Source organism: Coturnix japonica, chromosome 15 (genome assembly GCF_054131305.1).
Source record: "Coturnix japonica strain WE chromosome 15, WE-NBRP24, whole genome shotgun sequence".
Taxonomy (NCBI): Eukaryota; Metazoa; Chordata; class Aves; order Galliformes; family Phasianidae; genus Coturnix; species Coturnix japonica.
In genome coordinates this window covers 6,500,388-6,518,026 of record NC_140677.1, presented here as the reverse complement: position 1 = coordinate 6,518,026, position 17,639 = coordinate 6,500,388, and the positions used below count along the sequence as shown (strand labels likewise).

Genomic DNA, 17,639 nt, shown 5'->3' with positions numbered 1-17,639 from the left:
TCAGCTTTCATCTACCAATTTTAGTCTGTGCTACAGAGACACAATGCCTGTATCTCATGTTAAAATGTGTCCTGGTGTGAGGATCCTTGAAGTACCCACAGGTAGAGAATCCTCTGGCTGCCAGCTGTATTGGATGGAAGCTGTTCTGAACACACATGAAAACAGAATCATAGGCACATGGGAACTTTTAGTGCTGCAAATTACAGCAGCCACAGAGCTCTAGGAAGCCACCTCATCTGACTCATGCTGGGCTTTCTCCAGGCCCAGTCTGTGTCCTCATGGCATGCACTGCATCCCATCTTTCTGGAGCAATTAGAAAATTAGTTCTCCAAAATGACTGTAGAAATGCGCACTGAAGAAAATTTCACCTCAGGTGAATGATGCTTGTTTTAATATGACTGTGCTAATTCATCTCTGGAGCGATAAGCCATGTGGATGAGTGTGATGAAAAAAAGATAAGCTTGTTTCAGGTAGCACTTAACGTGCTTTTAGTTTAGGCTGGACATGTCAGATAATAGTTATAGAAATGTAAGCTTATGCTTTGTTTCAGTAAACTTATTTAGCTCTGTACTCTGAATAATACTCTTACAGCTCAGCTAACCTGTGCTAAAACTGAATTGTTGTCTGAAGTCACATTTTTCATTGGGTTAGACTGGCCTGTGGGTTTGAATGGGTGTTCTTCAGTTTTAGTGATGGCTCTGCCAGGGCTGACACAGGTCAGTTTGACTTCTTGCCCGGTACATATGTAAGCAGTCAGTATTAAAAAAAATGGGTTTATGAAACTCGATCTGTACATCGTGTTTGCTGCCCATAGCTATTAATTGATGCACATGGAGAGTGAGCACCACTGAACACTTCCTGAAGTTTGGGGACGAAGCGTAGGCATGGGAAGAAAATTTGGAAGACTTTTACTCTGATTACATACTTATTTTTGTTAGGTATACAGCAAATTAGTATCTTAGGAAAATGATTTTCTCTTACATTGGTGTGGAAATAAGGTTATAAATCAAAATAGATCTGAGTGAAGCAGTAACCAAATATGATGGGAGACTTTGTTTTCTTTCTTCCTCCTCTCCTTTCCTTTCTGGGTTAACTAAACCTGATAAATTGAGGCTGTACGTAATACTAAACATTAAGTCATGCTCTGCAGAGCGCTGTGAGTTGGATTTGCACCTCATCACTGATTACACTGGGGACAAAATGGTGTCATTCAACTTGCTTTAATGTTTGTGAATCTTCTGTGCGTCTGCTACAAGTCTGAATGGGATCAAGGGGAACTTCCCAATTGTTTATCCAAAGCAAAAGCTCCTTCTGCTTTAAAAACAAACAGAAACCTTCCCTTGAGGTTTTAGAGATGAGAACCACGTTGGACAGGCTCAGTATTTGAAATACCACTTTGAAGTTTTGCAGGAGCAATCATAATATTAAAAAATACCATTTTGCTTTCGAGAGTTTTGTGAAGGGAAGGTGCACATGTGTTGACTTTTAATAGACTGAAAACTGAACACCTGGAGGTGATTCTATTTTTTAAGTATTTTCAAGTCAAGTCAGAATTAATGGCATATGGGAACTACATTAGGTTGGCAAATGATTGGTGGAATTAATCATCGATGTGCTGGCATAACATGCATAGTGGTCTTGGTTATTCGGTGACAGTCTGTGTAGTAATTTGTCCGTGAAGAGAATATGTCAGTCTGTCAGGAAATACATTGGAAATGAGTGAAGGTTTCACAGTTTTAATTTTCCCTCTTCCCCTTAGTGCATCCTAACATGCTTTGGAGGTTTTTGTAACACTGTTGCATCTCCTGGTCTAACAGGACTGTCAGATCACCTCTCTTTGCAAGCTGTTTTATATCATTCTTGGGATGGAAAAGTCATAGATCTGGAGGCTTTTCCATGCCCTGCGATGTGATGTACTGTGATGTGTAAAGGCAGTGAAAACCTGGTCTTGAAGCTCAGACCACTTATTTAAGCACCCACATGAAGATTTAAGGCTTCGTTTTGGTACTGGTTTCCCTCAAAGCTATTGATTTTTGCTGTGGCAGATTTTCCTGTAACAGATAACTGAGGACACGACCAGACTTGTATAGCAGGGAGCTCTGCCTCCTCCTGTGTCTTACACTGCAGTGAGAACAGTTTCCCCAATAATAAGCAATAGGTAATGGATTGAATCAGACAGTGTGTCCTGTCACTGAGAAGTCTGCTAACATCCCAAGGATAGCTGTGCTTACTTGTGCTGTGGCTGCCTGTGTTTAGCTAAATTAAGACACTTCAGCAGCAGTTCTGGCAGAGGAAACATCTTTGTAGTGTCTCTGGCAGACCGTAGTCTTGCGTTTTGATCAGCCCATTAGCCTCAGCTCTCCTAGGTCAATGTTTTTGATTATCAGCAGTAACAGATTTGCCTCTTTCATTAACTCACGTGTATTGAGACTGGTGCTATTAAACATTCATACAGGTAGCAGTCAGTAATGGCTCTGTCTGGAGCTAATTGAATGGTACCAGCTGAAGCTGCCAGGAGAGAAGTGTTTGTATCATTGAATCAATAACAAACATTAATATTTTGCCCAGTTTATTCCTAAGGCTGTGAGACAAGGAGGTACTCAGTGTTATCCTAGGCTTATTTTCTTCTCGCCTGCCAAGTTGTTTCCAAGAAAGCAACACTCTTCTTTCCAAAAGGAAAAAAATAAAACAAACTCCCAGAGATTACATTAGTGGGCCACTAGATTATTAGAGATTATTTGTGACTCTATTAAGTGCTCAGACTTTGGATTTTCTAAATACACAGAAGGTGGCAGAGTATTGAGTAATTTTTCTCATTATCTCACGGAGTAATCTCATAGGGTGTAGCATCGCTGAACTAATGGCCCTCAAATAGTAACTTATCAAAGCTGCTCAGGGATTCTTGCCATTGCTATAAAAAGACTTTTGGCAATAAGCAGCATGTCATATTAGAAGCACGGCCATTGGCTAGAATATGTTAGCATACATGAGAACTATTCAATGGCGTACGGTCCTAGAAAACTAAGCAGATCATACTGAATGAACATCACAGCTTCCAGCTCTGAGTGGGGTTCTTATCAGCCATCGACCCCCTATCATGTGATTGCTGTACTTAGGAGGGGAGGGAAAAACAAATCCCATAGGCAGAACGTGGATATATTACTTTGTATTTTTCACATGAGTAGCCTGCTTCCTTGGCAGCTTAAGTAAATTTAAGCCAAAGTGCATAAAGGATCCAGTGGTGCACATGGGCACCATTAGTAGTAACAGCTGGGAAGGAGGTGTTACCCACAGATGGATCTGTTCATTCTCAGTTCTTAGATCCACGGTTTGCATATACTAGATTGCCAGAGGGACATCTCTAAGCAGGTGTTGATTACGTGCAGGGATCATTTAGGAATCACAGGTGTCCAAAGATCAGCTGAGCAAATGCTCCCTTAGTGTGTCTGTGTAGGCAGAGCTGGGAGCTCTGTGCAGCTGTTGAGTATTCCATGTCTGAGAATTCATTATCCCCCCCCAAAAAACACTTGTGAATTATAGACTATTTTAACCAGAGTGGTTCTGGAAACATATTAATGGCTAATATTTAATGCTAACACTTTAATGTTAATTAAATATTTTCCTGCATGTCTACTGATAAAACCTGACTCTTCAAGTGTTTGGATATCCTTTCTCAAAGAAGAATATATGTTGCTCCTTTTCCTGCTAAATAGGATTCTTCTTTAGGTTGGTCATATTTTGAAAGGATTGATAGAATGAATAAGAAAACCAGCAGGCATGTAACTCCTTGCTTCAGCCCGTGTTCTCAGGGGTATTCCACATTGAAGGTCTAATAGAACACACTGAAAGATCATCAGAAAGTGGAATTTTGTTTTTGCTCCAGTATCAATTTGATTATTAGGAGACATGCTAACAGAGAGTAGTTACTGCTTGAGGAAGTCTGATATTTAAGCTTGCTTGGCCTGGGAAATAGAGCTCTCTGTTTTGTGTTTCTGAGGTCTGCATTTGAGTCTCACTTTCTTGCCCTGTAAGATGGAGAGTGGGGAGTGCATAGTAAAAGCTAAGCTGTAGTGATTAAGCAATGTAGCTCACCAGCAATGAATGGAACCTCGTGGCTTACAGTGAGGATTGAATCCTCAGTGAGTGCTCCATGTATAGCAGAGAACCTCCCAAGCCAGTAAAGGAAAAATGTTAATGGAATAACTGACAATATGAAGTATTTAAGAATTGTTTCTGTATGGCCCTTGCGAGTTTAACCCTTCTCCCACACCTTCTTTTTCTTTATTCTCCTCTCCAGAAAGAAGACACAGCTCCTCCAGCAAGCCGCCTTTGACTCCTCCCTCCTCTTCAGTATTTTCCCTCATTTCATCTTTCCCTTCAAAAAACAAAGGTAGCGGCGGAAGTGGGAGCAATCGTTCATCCAGTGGAGGTACTAGTGCATCATCATCATCATCATCATCAAGTTCCAAGTTGTTGAAATCACCCAAAGACAAGCTGCAGATCAGCGGAAACAACAGGTTAATGCATCCGGTACAGCATAGCAAAGTTCCCCATGATAAAATGTGAGTATATGTTTTGAGAAAGCATGGAGCATTAACACGTGCATAGAAACTGCTCTGTCAGGAGAATTTCTTGTTGTTGCAGAGGGTTTTCGCTTTGAGAGATCACTTTAAACTCCGCCAGATCTCTTTAAGCAGCCTAGTCTAAGCTGATAGGTCAACTAATGGAATTGTTGAATACAATGCTGGCAAAGGTGCATCTTGAGTCGTTGTAAATAAAGGCTGTGCTACTGGGGGGTCTTTGTTCTTTGATCTAGTCTCTATACCTCCGTTGTAGGGAAGTTTCTGAAGTCAGTGAGAATTAAAACTGAGAATTAAGGATGAGCATCTAAATTTGCGTTACTAATAGATCTGAGTATTGAGTAATACAGTATTTTAAGTACTTTTTGTAATTTATGTCACATTAATCTACCATTTGCAATTTTTTCTGTTTATTTTTCATAAACAATAGTATGACTCCATCTGTCAAAGTGGAAAAGATTCATCCAAAGATAGATGGTGCCCAACTGAAAGCTGCTGTTGGTCCAACTTGTTCTACTACTGTGAGTTCCTCAATAAAGACTGGCCTTAATTGTCCCTCAATACCAAAGCCACCCTTGCCTTCCCCTGGACAGATACTGAATGGTAAAGGTCTTCTCTCTGTGCCTCCATTTTTGGAAAAGAAACCTGAAGAAAATACAAATAATAGGAAATTTTTACATAAAAGATTGTCAGGTAATTGCTTTTAAATATTATTTGCTATATTTTTCTTTATTAGTGTACGTGTAGAAAAGACGTATATAGAAATGACCTTTGGAAGTATTAATATTTATTCTTAGAGCACTTAAGTTATAACAAGGTTTGCTTACCTATTAAAATTTAAGTTTATGACAGACACGTTCATAAGGGATGCAGACGACTTGAAATGTGGCTGTTGCTTTCAGAAACCACCAGAAGTTACAGATATCAGTTTGTCTTTTAAAGTTTCTCTCTTCCACTGTCTTTAAAGGGGTTTAATTTTCCTTTTTTCCTATCTGAAAACAGTGTTACAGTGCAGTAATTTCGGTTGTGGGGTAGAATTGTAGCAAAGTTATTAAAACCACCAAACACAACAGCAAAAAATCACCATGTGTTCATCATTACAGTGACATCTTAAACACGTTTTTTGTTTTGCGAGATCATTTGTGTACTTAAAAAAAAAAAAAAGAAGTATCTCCTAATGCAGCTGATAAACTCCTGCTTTCCGGTCTCTTTCAGCTGTGAATTTCTCACTTCTGTTTGCAGATTTGAGAACTGGGTCAGCACGCGGTTAATTTGCTGAGAGTAAAATATACATATATATTTGTATAGTATTATTGTACATATCTTTGCGCACGTTTGCATGTGTCCTACGCAAGAATATTGGCAGTATGATTAAATTCTGTAAAGAAAGTGTTAGTATTTCAGAATGTCTTTATTGTAACTGTTTTCAATGATGGGATATTTGTGCATCTTTGACAGAGAGAGAATTTGATCCTGATATATACTGTGGTGTCATTGATGTGGAAACCAAGAAACCCTGTACTAGGTCTTTGACATGCAAGGTAGGATGTCTTAACCAGGGTAAGATTTTGCAAGGTTTATGTTTGAATATAATGGAACACAAGTACAAGTCTTTGCAGTCAGTAATTACCTCTGTAAATGGTTCCTCTCAAAGCACATTGCCAGCAACCAAAAAGGAGCTGTTTTCAAAATCCAGTTAATTATTTATCCAAAAACATATTTCTTAAAGTAACCTGCAGTTCTTCATTCTTGTGTAAACCTTTTAAACACGGATGCTGGCACTGGAATACTTCTAACTCCATGTGTACATAGCACAGCCGAGCTGTACCCTTCCCATTCTCCCAGCAAAACCTGCAGCAAATACTTAGCAGGTGTTTGTGTAGATGCCAGTGCCACTGGATGGACCCCTGCAGCTTACTGAGAAATGAGTCTGCTGAGGATGCTGTGAGGTACACCTGGGTGTCAAACCAAAATAAAGCAATCTTTAAGAACTTTCCATCAGATAAAAAGCGTTCTTTGGCTCAAAAGTCTTTGGGGGAGAAGTGGATATCAATCAGACCCAAAGAACTGAAAATCCCAGTCCCCTGCAATTGTGTAGCGTTTAGCCACTCTTATGGGAAGCAGCTAAACTGTTAGAAAGGGAACGATCAGTTAAATAAGCTCTATGCAGAACAAAGGTAGATGAAGCTGTCGCTAACCCACAGTCACTGAACTTGGGTGATGTCTTGTTTTGGAAAGACGTTTGGAAGACCTTTGAAACAAATTTTAACTCAGTTGCTGTTTTTTGTTATTTTGTATCAAGCAATATAATCACATCCAGAACTGTCCAAGTTTGTTCTATAAGTCATTCTTCTGTTTTGTTTTTTTTCACTAAGCCACAAACAGGGTGATTGTCTGTATTCTAGAGCTCTAGACATGTGTCTTGAGTGTTTAATTTCCACAGATCTAATGGCCTGGGATTAATGATTTATTCATGGCTTTGCAGACACATTCCTTAACACAGCGGAGGGCTGTACAGGGTCGAAGAAAACGATTTGATGTGTTGTTAGCTGAGCACAAAAGCAAAACCAGGGAAAAGGAACTTCTTCGACATTCGGATCATCATCAGCAGATGCCCCCTCTCAGGGAACCACATCCCTCACCTACTAAAACTTCCCAGGAGCTGCACCAAAATTCTCATGGAGTTACTCTTACAGAATCAAAGCCTTTATTACCTAACAAACCCAAAACTCACCCCCCCAGTCTTCCAAGGTAAGAAGAATCTGCATATCCAATAGTATGAAATTAATACTGATTGCTTCATCGTGTGGATAAAGAAAGAGAGAATTATCTTTGGGACAGGGTAGCATTTTTTCTCTAGCCCTGGTGACTGTTTGCAGTTCACAGTTACACACTGAGTTGTAACTCATAGCAAAAAGGGTTTGTAGTTCTAAACAGTAGAAGCTGACTTGCATCAATTTAAACATTTTTCCAACTATTGCTGCTTTTCCAGGGGTACAACACCTCCTGTCCTTCCCCTAAGTAGGTATGTTGTGTGACTCTGGATCGTATCAAACAACTGTTAATGTATATTTCCTTCTGTCGGTACTAAAATATCCATAAGTGCTTATTGCCAGGCCTTGCCTTAATAATACCTTTGCTGCTTCCCTTGCCCAGGCCTCCAGGCTGCCCAGCCCAGCACAGTGGAAATGCCCCTAGCGATTCTCCTTCTGTCCACGAGTCCCCTCACCCTCCCTTGCCTGCAGCTGAGCCAGCATCTCGGTTATCCAGTGATGAGGGAGAATGTGATGAAAAAGAAGAGCCTGTTGAAAAACTGGATTGTCATTATTCAGGTCATCATCCTCAACCAGCCGCTGTATGTTTTAAGTCAAAGTTAACCTTGGTCTCTCACTGGCTCTGAACTTGTAAAGTGGGTTGTAATGTAACTTGGGGATTTTAAGGGTGGATTTCTATTGTGTATATATCTTTTTCAGGTTTTAAGGTTCTTATTTTCTTACTAATTGATAGTGCAAGTTGATTTATTATTACTGTTTTTGACTAAATGTTGACTGCTTAGTTGAAGAAGCAAGTTGAAACTTAAGGTACAATCTTAGCAGTAGATGAGTCTCTCCTCCAATTTCTGCCTGTTAAACCACTTAGTTTATATTAAATCACAAACTTCATTGCCTGGTTAGGCTATACAGGCTATAAGCAGGTAAGCTAACAGCTACTCAGAAGTGATGGTTGCATGTACAAAATTCTTGCTTTAGACATCTAGAAATGATAAAACTTTCCATGTATGTATAAACAAATGTTTTGTTACTGAAAGTAGAAAACGTTAATTAAAAAATCTGTCTTTTCAGTTTTGCACATTTGGTAGTCGGCAGATTGGAAGAGGTTATTACGTGTTTGATAAGCGGTGGAACCATATTCGATGTGCACTTAACTTCATGGTGGAGAAGCATCTTAATTCGCAGATGTGGAAGTGAGTACAAGTGGAGGAGTTCATATTCTTGCTGGTATTTGTAGAAGTAAACAAAACCTGTAACTCCAGTTACAGATAAATAATCCTGTCTTTAGATTAGTGAGGCCTAAGGTGGATGGCACATGCTTTCCGTCTTCATAGAACCATAGAATGGCCTGGGTTGAAAAGGACCACAGTGCTCATCTTGTTTCAAACCCCTGTTATGTGCAGGGTTGCCAGCCACCAGCCCAGGCTGCTCAGAGCCACATCCAGCCTGGCCTTGAATGCCTTCAATGATGGGGCATCCACAGCCTCCTTGGGCAACCTGTTCCAGTGCGTCACCACCCTCTGAGTGAAAAGCTTCCTCCTAATATCCAACCTAAACCTCCACGGTCTCAGTTTAAAACCATTCCCCCTTGTCCTGTGACTACCCACCCTCGTAAACAGCCGTTCACCCTCCTGTTCATATGCTTCCCTCGTGTACTGGAAGGCCGTGATGAGGTCTCTCTGGAGCCTTCTCAGTGCTAAACAAACCCACTTCCCTCAAACTTTCTTCATCGTTTTCTTGCAACTATTGAGTGCTAGGAAAATAGTCACTGGAGTGACTGTGTCTCGAGATTGATTAATGATGCTAAATATTATCCCAAAGAAGGGGAGCTACTTGTTTCTTTGTTTTCCTGTTTACCCACAGGAAAATTCCACCAGCATCTAGTAGCACAGCAGCAGTTCGTGCACCACACCGGACAAATGCGATACCTGCTTCTCAGTATGGGGTGAGCACGACAGGTTTCCTCCTCCCCACCACCGTTATGTCCTCTCCAGCTCTGGTGTCTCCTTCCTGTACGTCTCTGAACAATAAATCGGTACCATCACATGGAACTACACTAAATGCAAATCCTGCTACCTTGGGTGCAGTGGATCCTGTCTGCAGTATGCAATCAAGACAAGTGTCTTCGTCCCCTTCAACACCTACAGTGCTTTCCTCTGTACCTTCACCTATGCCCAGCAAACCTCAGAAGTTGAAATCCAGCAAATCTTTTAAACCTAAGGAATCTTCTGCTGGCAGTGGCACCTGTAACAGCACCGGCAGCGTCAGCAGCGGCGGCGGCTCAGGAAAGAAGCGTAAAAACAGTTCGGCACTGCTAGCACCTTCTCATTCCACAGAGTCCTTTAGAAAAAACTGTGTGGTTAACTCTGGAAACTCTGGGACCTCCTATCATCCGTCGGTGACATCTTCGTCCCACAGCGTTGGCCTCAATTGTATGACTAGCAAAGCTAACTCCGTTAGCCTCAAACATGACCAATCAGGGAGGGGTCCTCCTACTGGAAGCCCTGCAGAATCAATAAAAAGAATGAGTGTGATGATGAACAGCAGCGATTCCACTCTTTCCTTAGGGCCATTTGTTCATCAGTCCAGCGAGCTGACTGTGAACTCGCACAGCGGTTTTTCACATTCTCATCCTTCCCTAGACAAACTAATAGGGAAGAAAAGAAAGTGCCCACCTGGTTCAAGCAGCATAAACAGCAGCAGCAGCAGCAAGTCAAACAAAGTTGCCAAATTGCCATCGGTGAATAACGTTCATGCAAAACACACTGGTGCAATCCCAGGGACACAAGGACTGATGAACAATTCCCTTCTTCATCAGGTAGGAACTTTTGTCTCCAAGTAACCCAGTACAAACGCGTCTCTTCACGTGCTGATATTTAGATGTGCTCTCTTAATTATTAGTAGCCAATTTCAGATGCTTCAAGGAAAAGACAGCTCTCTTACTTGGTCATACTCTTTGAGTCTTTTTTATAGTACATTTGTGCAGGATTTTTATAAACTGTGTAGTATAAAGCGTGAGTTTATTTATGTACTTTTGAAGCCACCTTAAACACAACATCCCGGGTTCCCACAGGTGTTCTCCCTGTGAATCGCTCTCAGATGAAATTCAATTCTTGCATTTAAAAACAAATAATAACGATTATAAAATCTCGCAGCCAGCCGTGGGACTGAACTGAATGTGTCAGCCTAAATTCCTCTTTTTGTGTCAGTAGTAAACACTCTACAAAGTGAAACATAATGGTGCTGATAACAGAACTGTGATAAAATAAGCCTATTATCCCAAGGTGTCATTGACTAACTTAGTATTAACGAGATTAAATTTTCTAAGTAAGACAGAAACCTTTGTAGTTTATAAAACAAATATTTACTATAACTATAAAAAAGAAAAAGTTAGTTTGGAGTTTTACTCTTTTAAACAGATGGCACTGGAATAGTATTGGGAAAGAAGTTCCTTGATAAATTAAAATGAGCTTAAACTTCATTGCACTTCAGATTGGTCTGAAAGATCATTTGGAGGGCTAAAATGATTTCATATGCAATTAAAAGAGTATAGAAAACGGAATTTTAGAGGGCAGATTTGGAACTAGATTTTTCCAGATGAAAACTCAAGGCTCTTTTTGTTTCCCCTGGTGCTAAAAAGCCTGAAATCTGAGCATGCCAAGAGGTAGGAGGTCAGCGAGATCTTTTTCAGATCAGCTGCTGAATTTTGAGTTTCAGCTGTAAAGGCGGCTTTCACCACTTGTGTTTAAGATAACAAACAATCATTTATTTGACTGAACCTTCTTTTTGAGCTTAGCTGACAGTTGTTACTCCAACTGTGTGATAAAAAATAAAGGAAAAATGCAATTTGAAGGAAGGAAGTTGTGTCCAAAAGCGCTATAACTTGAAAAAGCGCTAGCTTGAGAATTGTGAAGTTTCAGATGAGCCAACTGTTTATGAGTGGTGTGTCAGGTTATTCCTGCTGGTTCTCCCCAAAATATGCTCTCAAATGTCCAGAAAATGTCTTTTAGGAGCTCCTGCTAAAACAGCCTGGCTCACTCATACTTCTCTTCCATTTATTTGCTCAAAAGCCAAAGGCCCGTCCCTGATAGCTGAATATACCATGGTGAGAAAAGAACTGGACAGTTTTCACTACAAGCAAAACCTCCATCTGGAATTCTGGACTCCAAGATGCCTTGAGTTTTCCCAGCTTCCCATGGTCCTCAGGTGTGGAAATCTACTGGACTGTCACTCAAACAAGGAATTTCCCTGAAGCCATGTCTGTAGCAGTGAAATTACTAGAAATGGACACTGGATGAAGTTCAGCCACATAATTGCTCTTATCAGTGTTAACGGTGGTCTGGACTGGTTTGCTACAAATCTGTGAGATTTTACTTACAGGAGTACATCATCTTGCCACTCTTTGACATAGATTGGCTGGGCAAAGGAATGTTTTCTGGGGGGGGGGAGGGGAAATAAACATTACTGTGGACTTATTTTTATACTGATGGTGTCTTTTGTAGGTGATAGCTGCCAGGTGGACACTGTCAGCACAGGGGAGCCCGCAACAAGGGGCAAAAATGCGTGAGGCACAATGGAAAGAAGCCCTGGAGAAGGGAAGATGGCTTTAGTGTTTTTATAGCAATGTTCCTTTAATGGGATATAGAAATAGCACAATTCAAACAAGCAGTCTGTGTTTTGCCCAGCCTTTTGCAAGTGATTTGGGATAAGGAGGTATCAAGAGTTTAATAACAAACAAATGTTAAAACAGCGATCGGAACAGTAAACACCAACAACTTGTTTAAGGCCGTGGCTCAGAAAAAAACAAGCATAAAAACGTTACGCTTGGGTGATACAGGAATTGTTTTTAATTCTTTTGGATGAGATCTGATTGCAGAAGGAAATGAAAAGTGAATTGTTTTTGAAGCAGTCCAAAAATATGAAGCAAAGGCAAATAACCTCTAGAACTATGTGCCCAAAGAACGTATTTCTTGACCTTTACTGTATGCCGTCAACCTTTGTTATTTGTGAAATAACAACCGTGTTGGTTACGTTAGGCTGGGTTGGCCTTCCAGCCTGTAAAAAAAAAAAAAAAGAAATAGCCCTTTTAAAGTGAAGTATTTAAACTATTTAAATATTTTCTAAAAAAATAGTAATAATTAATAATAATAATAATAATAATAAAAAGTCCCTTATTTTATGCCTTCTTTGTAGAACTGAAGCATTCGTGCTTTCAACCACTCAGATTTCGTTTTATTTCCCCAGAGCTGGGGAGTGGATGATGGCTGAGTTCCGGATCAGGTGCAGCTGTGCACGTTGCAGCCCTTGTGCTCCCACCTGGCACTGTGAGTCAGGGGGCTCTGCACGGTGCTGTGCACCCACTCAGCCTGTAGGCAATGTTTTGCGTTGCTTCAGAACACCTCAGAAGTGAATTCTGCTCAAGGGCTCATTGTTGTGTTGCGGTTTGGTTCGTCGGGGTCCTTTTGTTAAGTTTTTAGGTAAAGTCTCAAAAACGGACTGAAATTTTCTGAAGGGGCAAAGCCAAGGCAAACAGAGTATTGACCAAGAAGACATTTTTCTGCCTTAAAGGGGCACCAGCCGTCGCTGAGAACAGACAATCTGAGCCTGTCACGTTGTTCCTGTTGCCCAGCCTTCCCCATTCCGGTGGCAAGTTGTACATCAGGGAATCCAAAGCCACTACCAGTAGCAGTCGCTGAGTTGTTTACCTGACGATGCTTTCAGTTCCACCTGAACTTGCTACAAAAGTGGTGTCGTATGGCAAACCTCTATGCAGACACCTGAGCTTTTGAATTGATATAAAAGATCATTCTTAGGAAGCGACATGTTATAGACTCTTTATTATGCAAACTTTGATTTTAAAATAAACAGAATCCCACACAACTGTTCAGGAACAGGAGGATCCGTAATTAATAAGGCGCCCTACTGAGAGGATTGTTGGAACTGTGATTGGTTTGATGTGAAAGGAACCAAAGTATTACGCCACAAAGAGGAATCAAAATGTATTGTTAAGTCTCAACGTGTGTGGAGTGAAACCCGTGCTGTGATGAAATCTCTGGGGCAGAAATGTCACTTTGGGACGGTGTCAGTCACAAGTGCAATTCGACTCTTAAATACAACAGAGACAGCGATTTGGCAAGAATGGAATCTCGTGAGTTTGTGCCCAAACTCGCCCCGCTAGTGAGGTTCTGTTGATCTAAAAGCATAATGGCAAACTCGTGCCCCTCCGGCAGAGCTTCAAGTGAGAGCAGAGCCAGGCTGGAAGCTGCTGGAGTAGCGGGCTGCAGCACTGCGCGTCCACCTACTGTGGGCATAAATCTGCTACCACGGTATGTTTTAGATCTCGGTTCCAAGCAGTGCGTTGTCTCACGTCCCCCGGTTCTGACTGTAAATAACGAAGGAAGCTGAAAATCCATTTTCCTTGCAAAAAGGAATCAGCAGTGGCTGGGTTGTTTCTAGACAGATTTTGGTATTAATTTAAGAGAGACACTTTTTATAGTCTTTCCGACTTCTCGTTATGACTCCTGCAGTTTTCTTAACCTAAAAATAAATTGCTGCAATGATGAACAAAGAATTATACAAGAAAAAGAAAAAACATACTTTTGTATCTTTATTTTGGAATTTCTTGTTCTATTATAAATATTGAAGTATCCCTATTTCAGAAGACGTATTTTGTTAATTGATTGTACATATTTAAATATGTATTTTTGCACAGGTCTTTTTTTCTGATATCCAGTTTTGGTACAATTGAGATCATCTAGTATTTATTTATTGATTAATTATAAAAAAATAAAAAATAAAAAAAAAGAAAGAAATAGAAGGAAAAGCAAATACCTTTTCTTATATATATATATATATATATATAATATGTGTGTATTATATATATATATATAATATATGTATAATTTTAAGTGGTTCACTGCCAAGCCAATAGCAACATGCCTACTTTGCAACTCAAGGGATGCCTCCATGTGCCTGGAGCTGCACCCCTGGCCACGTCCCTCACTCCGGCGTTGCTTCTCAGTTGCCTGATTCCCAGAGGACTCCATTTAGTGACACACTGCTTCTCTTTCCTTCGCGTTGTTGTGAGCGCGTCCGTGTGGGTCTCAATGTGGTTTCAAACTAAAGGAAAAAATGAAAGTGCCTGATATAACTCGATCTGAGCTCGGACTGTTGAGACAGCTCCTCCTTAAATGACTTGAATGTTCAGTTGAAATCTTGGAGCTTTTTCCACCTATATATAACAACGTGTGTGTATATATGTGTGCACATATATATATGTACGCGTTTATACATATATATATATAAGGTTGTTGAGATCAATCGACAAAAGGAAAGCAAACGATGCTGGTAACCTTTGTGTGATGTTTTTATTGGAGTACCTTGTGTTGGAATGATCCCGTTTTAATGCAGAGTTGGGGTAACGCCAAGAGTTTGGTACGTGGGCTTAGTTTAACCAGCAGTCAGTGTAACTGTGTCATTTGGGGCAGGAAGGGGATGGGGGATTATTCATCCAGAAGTGAAACCATTTAGGAAATGTTCAAAATAGTCCATAAGGAAAACAAAAACCCAGGAAGTACCTCTCGACACCACTCGGAAACAGAGATGCGATTTCCAAATGACATTTCTAAGGCAGTTTGTCTTCCCATAAGAGTTCTCTTGCCAAGGAATCTCTCATCTCTCACTCATTCTGGCCTGGAGGTGGGAATTGGGCTTGGAAAGATACTTCACGTTTCGCTGTTCAGCAGAAAATAATCATATATTTCTTTTCCGTTCTGTGCGGGGTGTTTTACGTTGTAAAGATGGTCATATTAAAAACGAGCACTACGTGATGTCAATGTGAATGTAGGCCTCGAAAGCATCTTTTGCTCGGTGTTGAGCCTGGTTCTAAAAGCAATCTCCTGTGTACAATGTGTGAATAGTTTGGATCATTTGTATACATAATCAAGAGCATCCGATCAGCTGAACTCCGCGTTGGCTGCTGTACAGAACATGAACAAATGTCATGGGATAGAAAAATTACTTTGGATATTTAAAAGAAAAAAAAACAAATAAATATATAGTCTATTTGTTTTGTAACAAGTTTCTGTAAATAAAATAATTTATACTATTTATAAGAAAAAAGTTGTGCTTTGCTTCATGACGAAGATTAGTTTGTTGAACAAACATGTTACTAAACAAGGCAATAAAATTAGGACTTTTCAATAAATGAGGTTGGTTGCATGGAACGCATCCGATGTTTCTGCTTCATTTTATGATCCCTCGGAGGAACCCAAGGGCTGTGATGGGACGGCTGAGCTGTACAGAGCTCTACACAACCAGTCTGACTCCACAGCCCAGGCATTGCTCCTCTTTTGGTTTATTTATTTCTCCTTTTTTTCCTTCTTATTTTATTTTAGCATCAAGTACAAAGGAGTTTTTTTCATTTCATTTCATTTCAGGCCATTTCCAATACCAGTTTCAATACCTACATCACTGTAGTGTTGGCTGAATGTTTTTATCCATCTATCTCACCTTCCTGCAAATATCCATCTACCTTCTGCTATTTATTTTCCCCCTTTTTCTTCCTAACTCCTGCTCCCTGCTCTCAGCTGCTGACACTGGAGTTGTGCTGGGCTCTGCCAGAGATGTACATCAGATCCATCCGAACTGAAGGTGCAACTGTTGTCAGCTGCATTTAAAGTAGCGTCTGTATCCCCTAAGACTGACAAGGTAAAGAAATACAGCTCAGTTTATCCCTGTAACTGAGCTCTGTGAGGTGTCCTGGAGCTCTGCATGTGCTGTCTCTCCTTTTGCTGCACTGGGCACTGCAACTCTGCATTGGAGTGAGCAGAGACTGCCACTGGCTGCTGCTTCTCCCAGCAAAGCAAGTTCATCTACTCAGTAGCAGAGGTTTGCCATGGAAAATGCCTTTTGATCGCAGCTGGAGCGTAGCCCAGCCATTGCTTAAGTCCTGGAGTTTGTGGACAGAAAGTAGTGCCTCTGCTGCCACGCTCATAGGAAGATGCCTGTACCCAGGACAAGGCATTGGCTCCGTGCCTTCACCACACATGCAGTGAGCACAGCAGAGCCCTATGAGCCCTGGCACACCACAGCCTGCCCTCACTTAAGCCAGCTACTGAAGCAGCTGATAGAAGAGCTTTGCCATTGGCTTTATTTAAATGCAAATTTGGGTTCCTTTATTATCATCACATTCTGCTGCAACAAATAATCAAACACACGTGGCTTGTATGATCTGCTGTGAGGCTCTTAATTTGACTGAATGCTTTTCTCAGTGCTTTGGCTCAATACTGCATTAACTATTGGATTGGTTCCTAACAAGCAGCATGGGACCTTTGTTGCAGAAAAGCAGCATGTGCTCGATTTGCTTTTGTTCTTCTGGAGCACCAAACTTCAGGAGACACTCATAAACCTTTCCTGAAGTTGTTCAAATGAACCTGGATTTAAACTTCATTGCAAGGAGGGAAAAGCAGCCTGAGACATGCAAACAGCAGGCAGTGTCCAAGCCAGTGAGGTACAGTTGTCATTGTGACAGCTGTCGTCCAATCCATACAAAGCAGCAGGGCACAGCACTGCTGCTTGGTTCTGCTGCTCTCTAACAGTGCTGGAAGTTTCCTCCATGCTCTGCTTTATAGATGAGCTCCATTCACTTACCTGTATCCACTTCTGTCCACAACAGGTTGTTTCAAAAGCAAGTAAGTGAGTTTGGAGCCTGTATAATAAGCTCAAGCTCTGAGTCCCATCTTCAGTGAGAGAGGAAATGGAGCCTTTGGCAAACCAGCAGACACAGGTGAACCAAAGGACAGACACACACAAATTAGATTTCAACTACTTTGTAGAAGAGCTTTACCCACAGACCATGATGTTCCCACAGCTTAACGTAGGGTCGTAGGGCTGCAGCTTGGAAGCAGCATCTGAGTGTGACTACCTCGGTGCCAGAGCTAAGTTGGCCTCCCAGGGGGAAATTGGAGAATGGCAGTAGTTCAAGGAACTGCACAGGATTAAATTACAAGAGAGCATGTACAACTTTGGCATGCAGACTATAAATCTATGGATAGGTGTCAGGACCAACGTACAAATTAGGTCAGCCTGACACAATCAGAACTAAATTGAAATCACGAGCTGAAACAAGCCAAAGGAAAATGCACCATTATCACCAGGCACTGAGAGATAACAAAGTTACTTCACGGTGCTTGAAGGAAGCAGAAATCCCATCACTTCTGCTTGATATGGAAACTGAAGTGCTACATTCAGATCTGAAAACAAACTGAGGCAAATCGAAGGGTCTTTA

General features: G+C 41.0%; 1 protein-coding gene across 7 annotated transcripts in view; it reads left to right on the top strand.

Annotated features, from left to right (window-relative positions):
• Nucleotides 1–15,580, top strand: part of ATXN7 (ataxin 7) — a 78,208-nt gene extending 62,628 nt beyond the window's left edge. For 5 of the 7 annotated variants that reach the window (XM_085516294.1, XM_085516293.1, XM_085516296.1 and 2 more), the window contains 9 exons: nucleotides 4,298–4,562; nucleotides 5,011–5,273; nucleotides 6,039–6,121; nucleotides 7,066–7,331; nucleotides 7,573–7,605; nucleotides 7,737–7,935; nucleotides 8,423–8,544; nucleotides 9,215–10,169; nucleotides 11,422–15,580. In XM_085516294.1, the coding sequence (XP_085372420.1) occupies nucleotides 4,298–4,562; nucleotides 5,011–5,273; nucleotides 6,039–6,121; nucleotides 7,066–7,331; nucleotides 7,573–7,605; nucleotides 7,737–7,935; nucleotides 8,423–8,544; nucleotides 9,215–10,169; nucleotides 11,422–11,439 (2,204 nt within the window). In that variant the 3' untranslated portion in view covers nucleotides 11,440–15,580. The remainder of the gene's footprint in view (nucleotides 1–4,297; nucleotides 4,563–5,010; nucleotides 5,274–6,038; nucleotides 6,122–7,065; nucleotides 7,332–7,572; nucleotides 7,606–7,736; nucleotides 7,936–8,422; nucleotides 8,545–9,214; nucleotides 10,170–11,421) is intronic. The other 2 variants (XM_085516295.1, XM_015875226.3) reach the window with 1 other exon arrangement.
• Nucleotides 15,581–17,639: the final 2,059 nt, after the last annotated feature.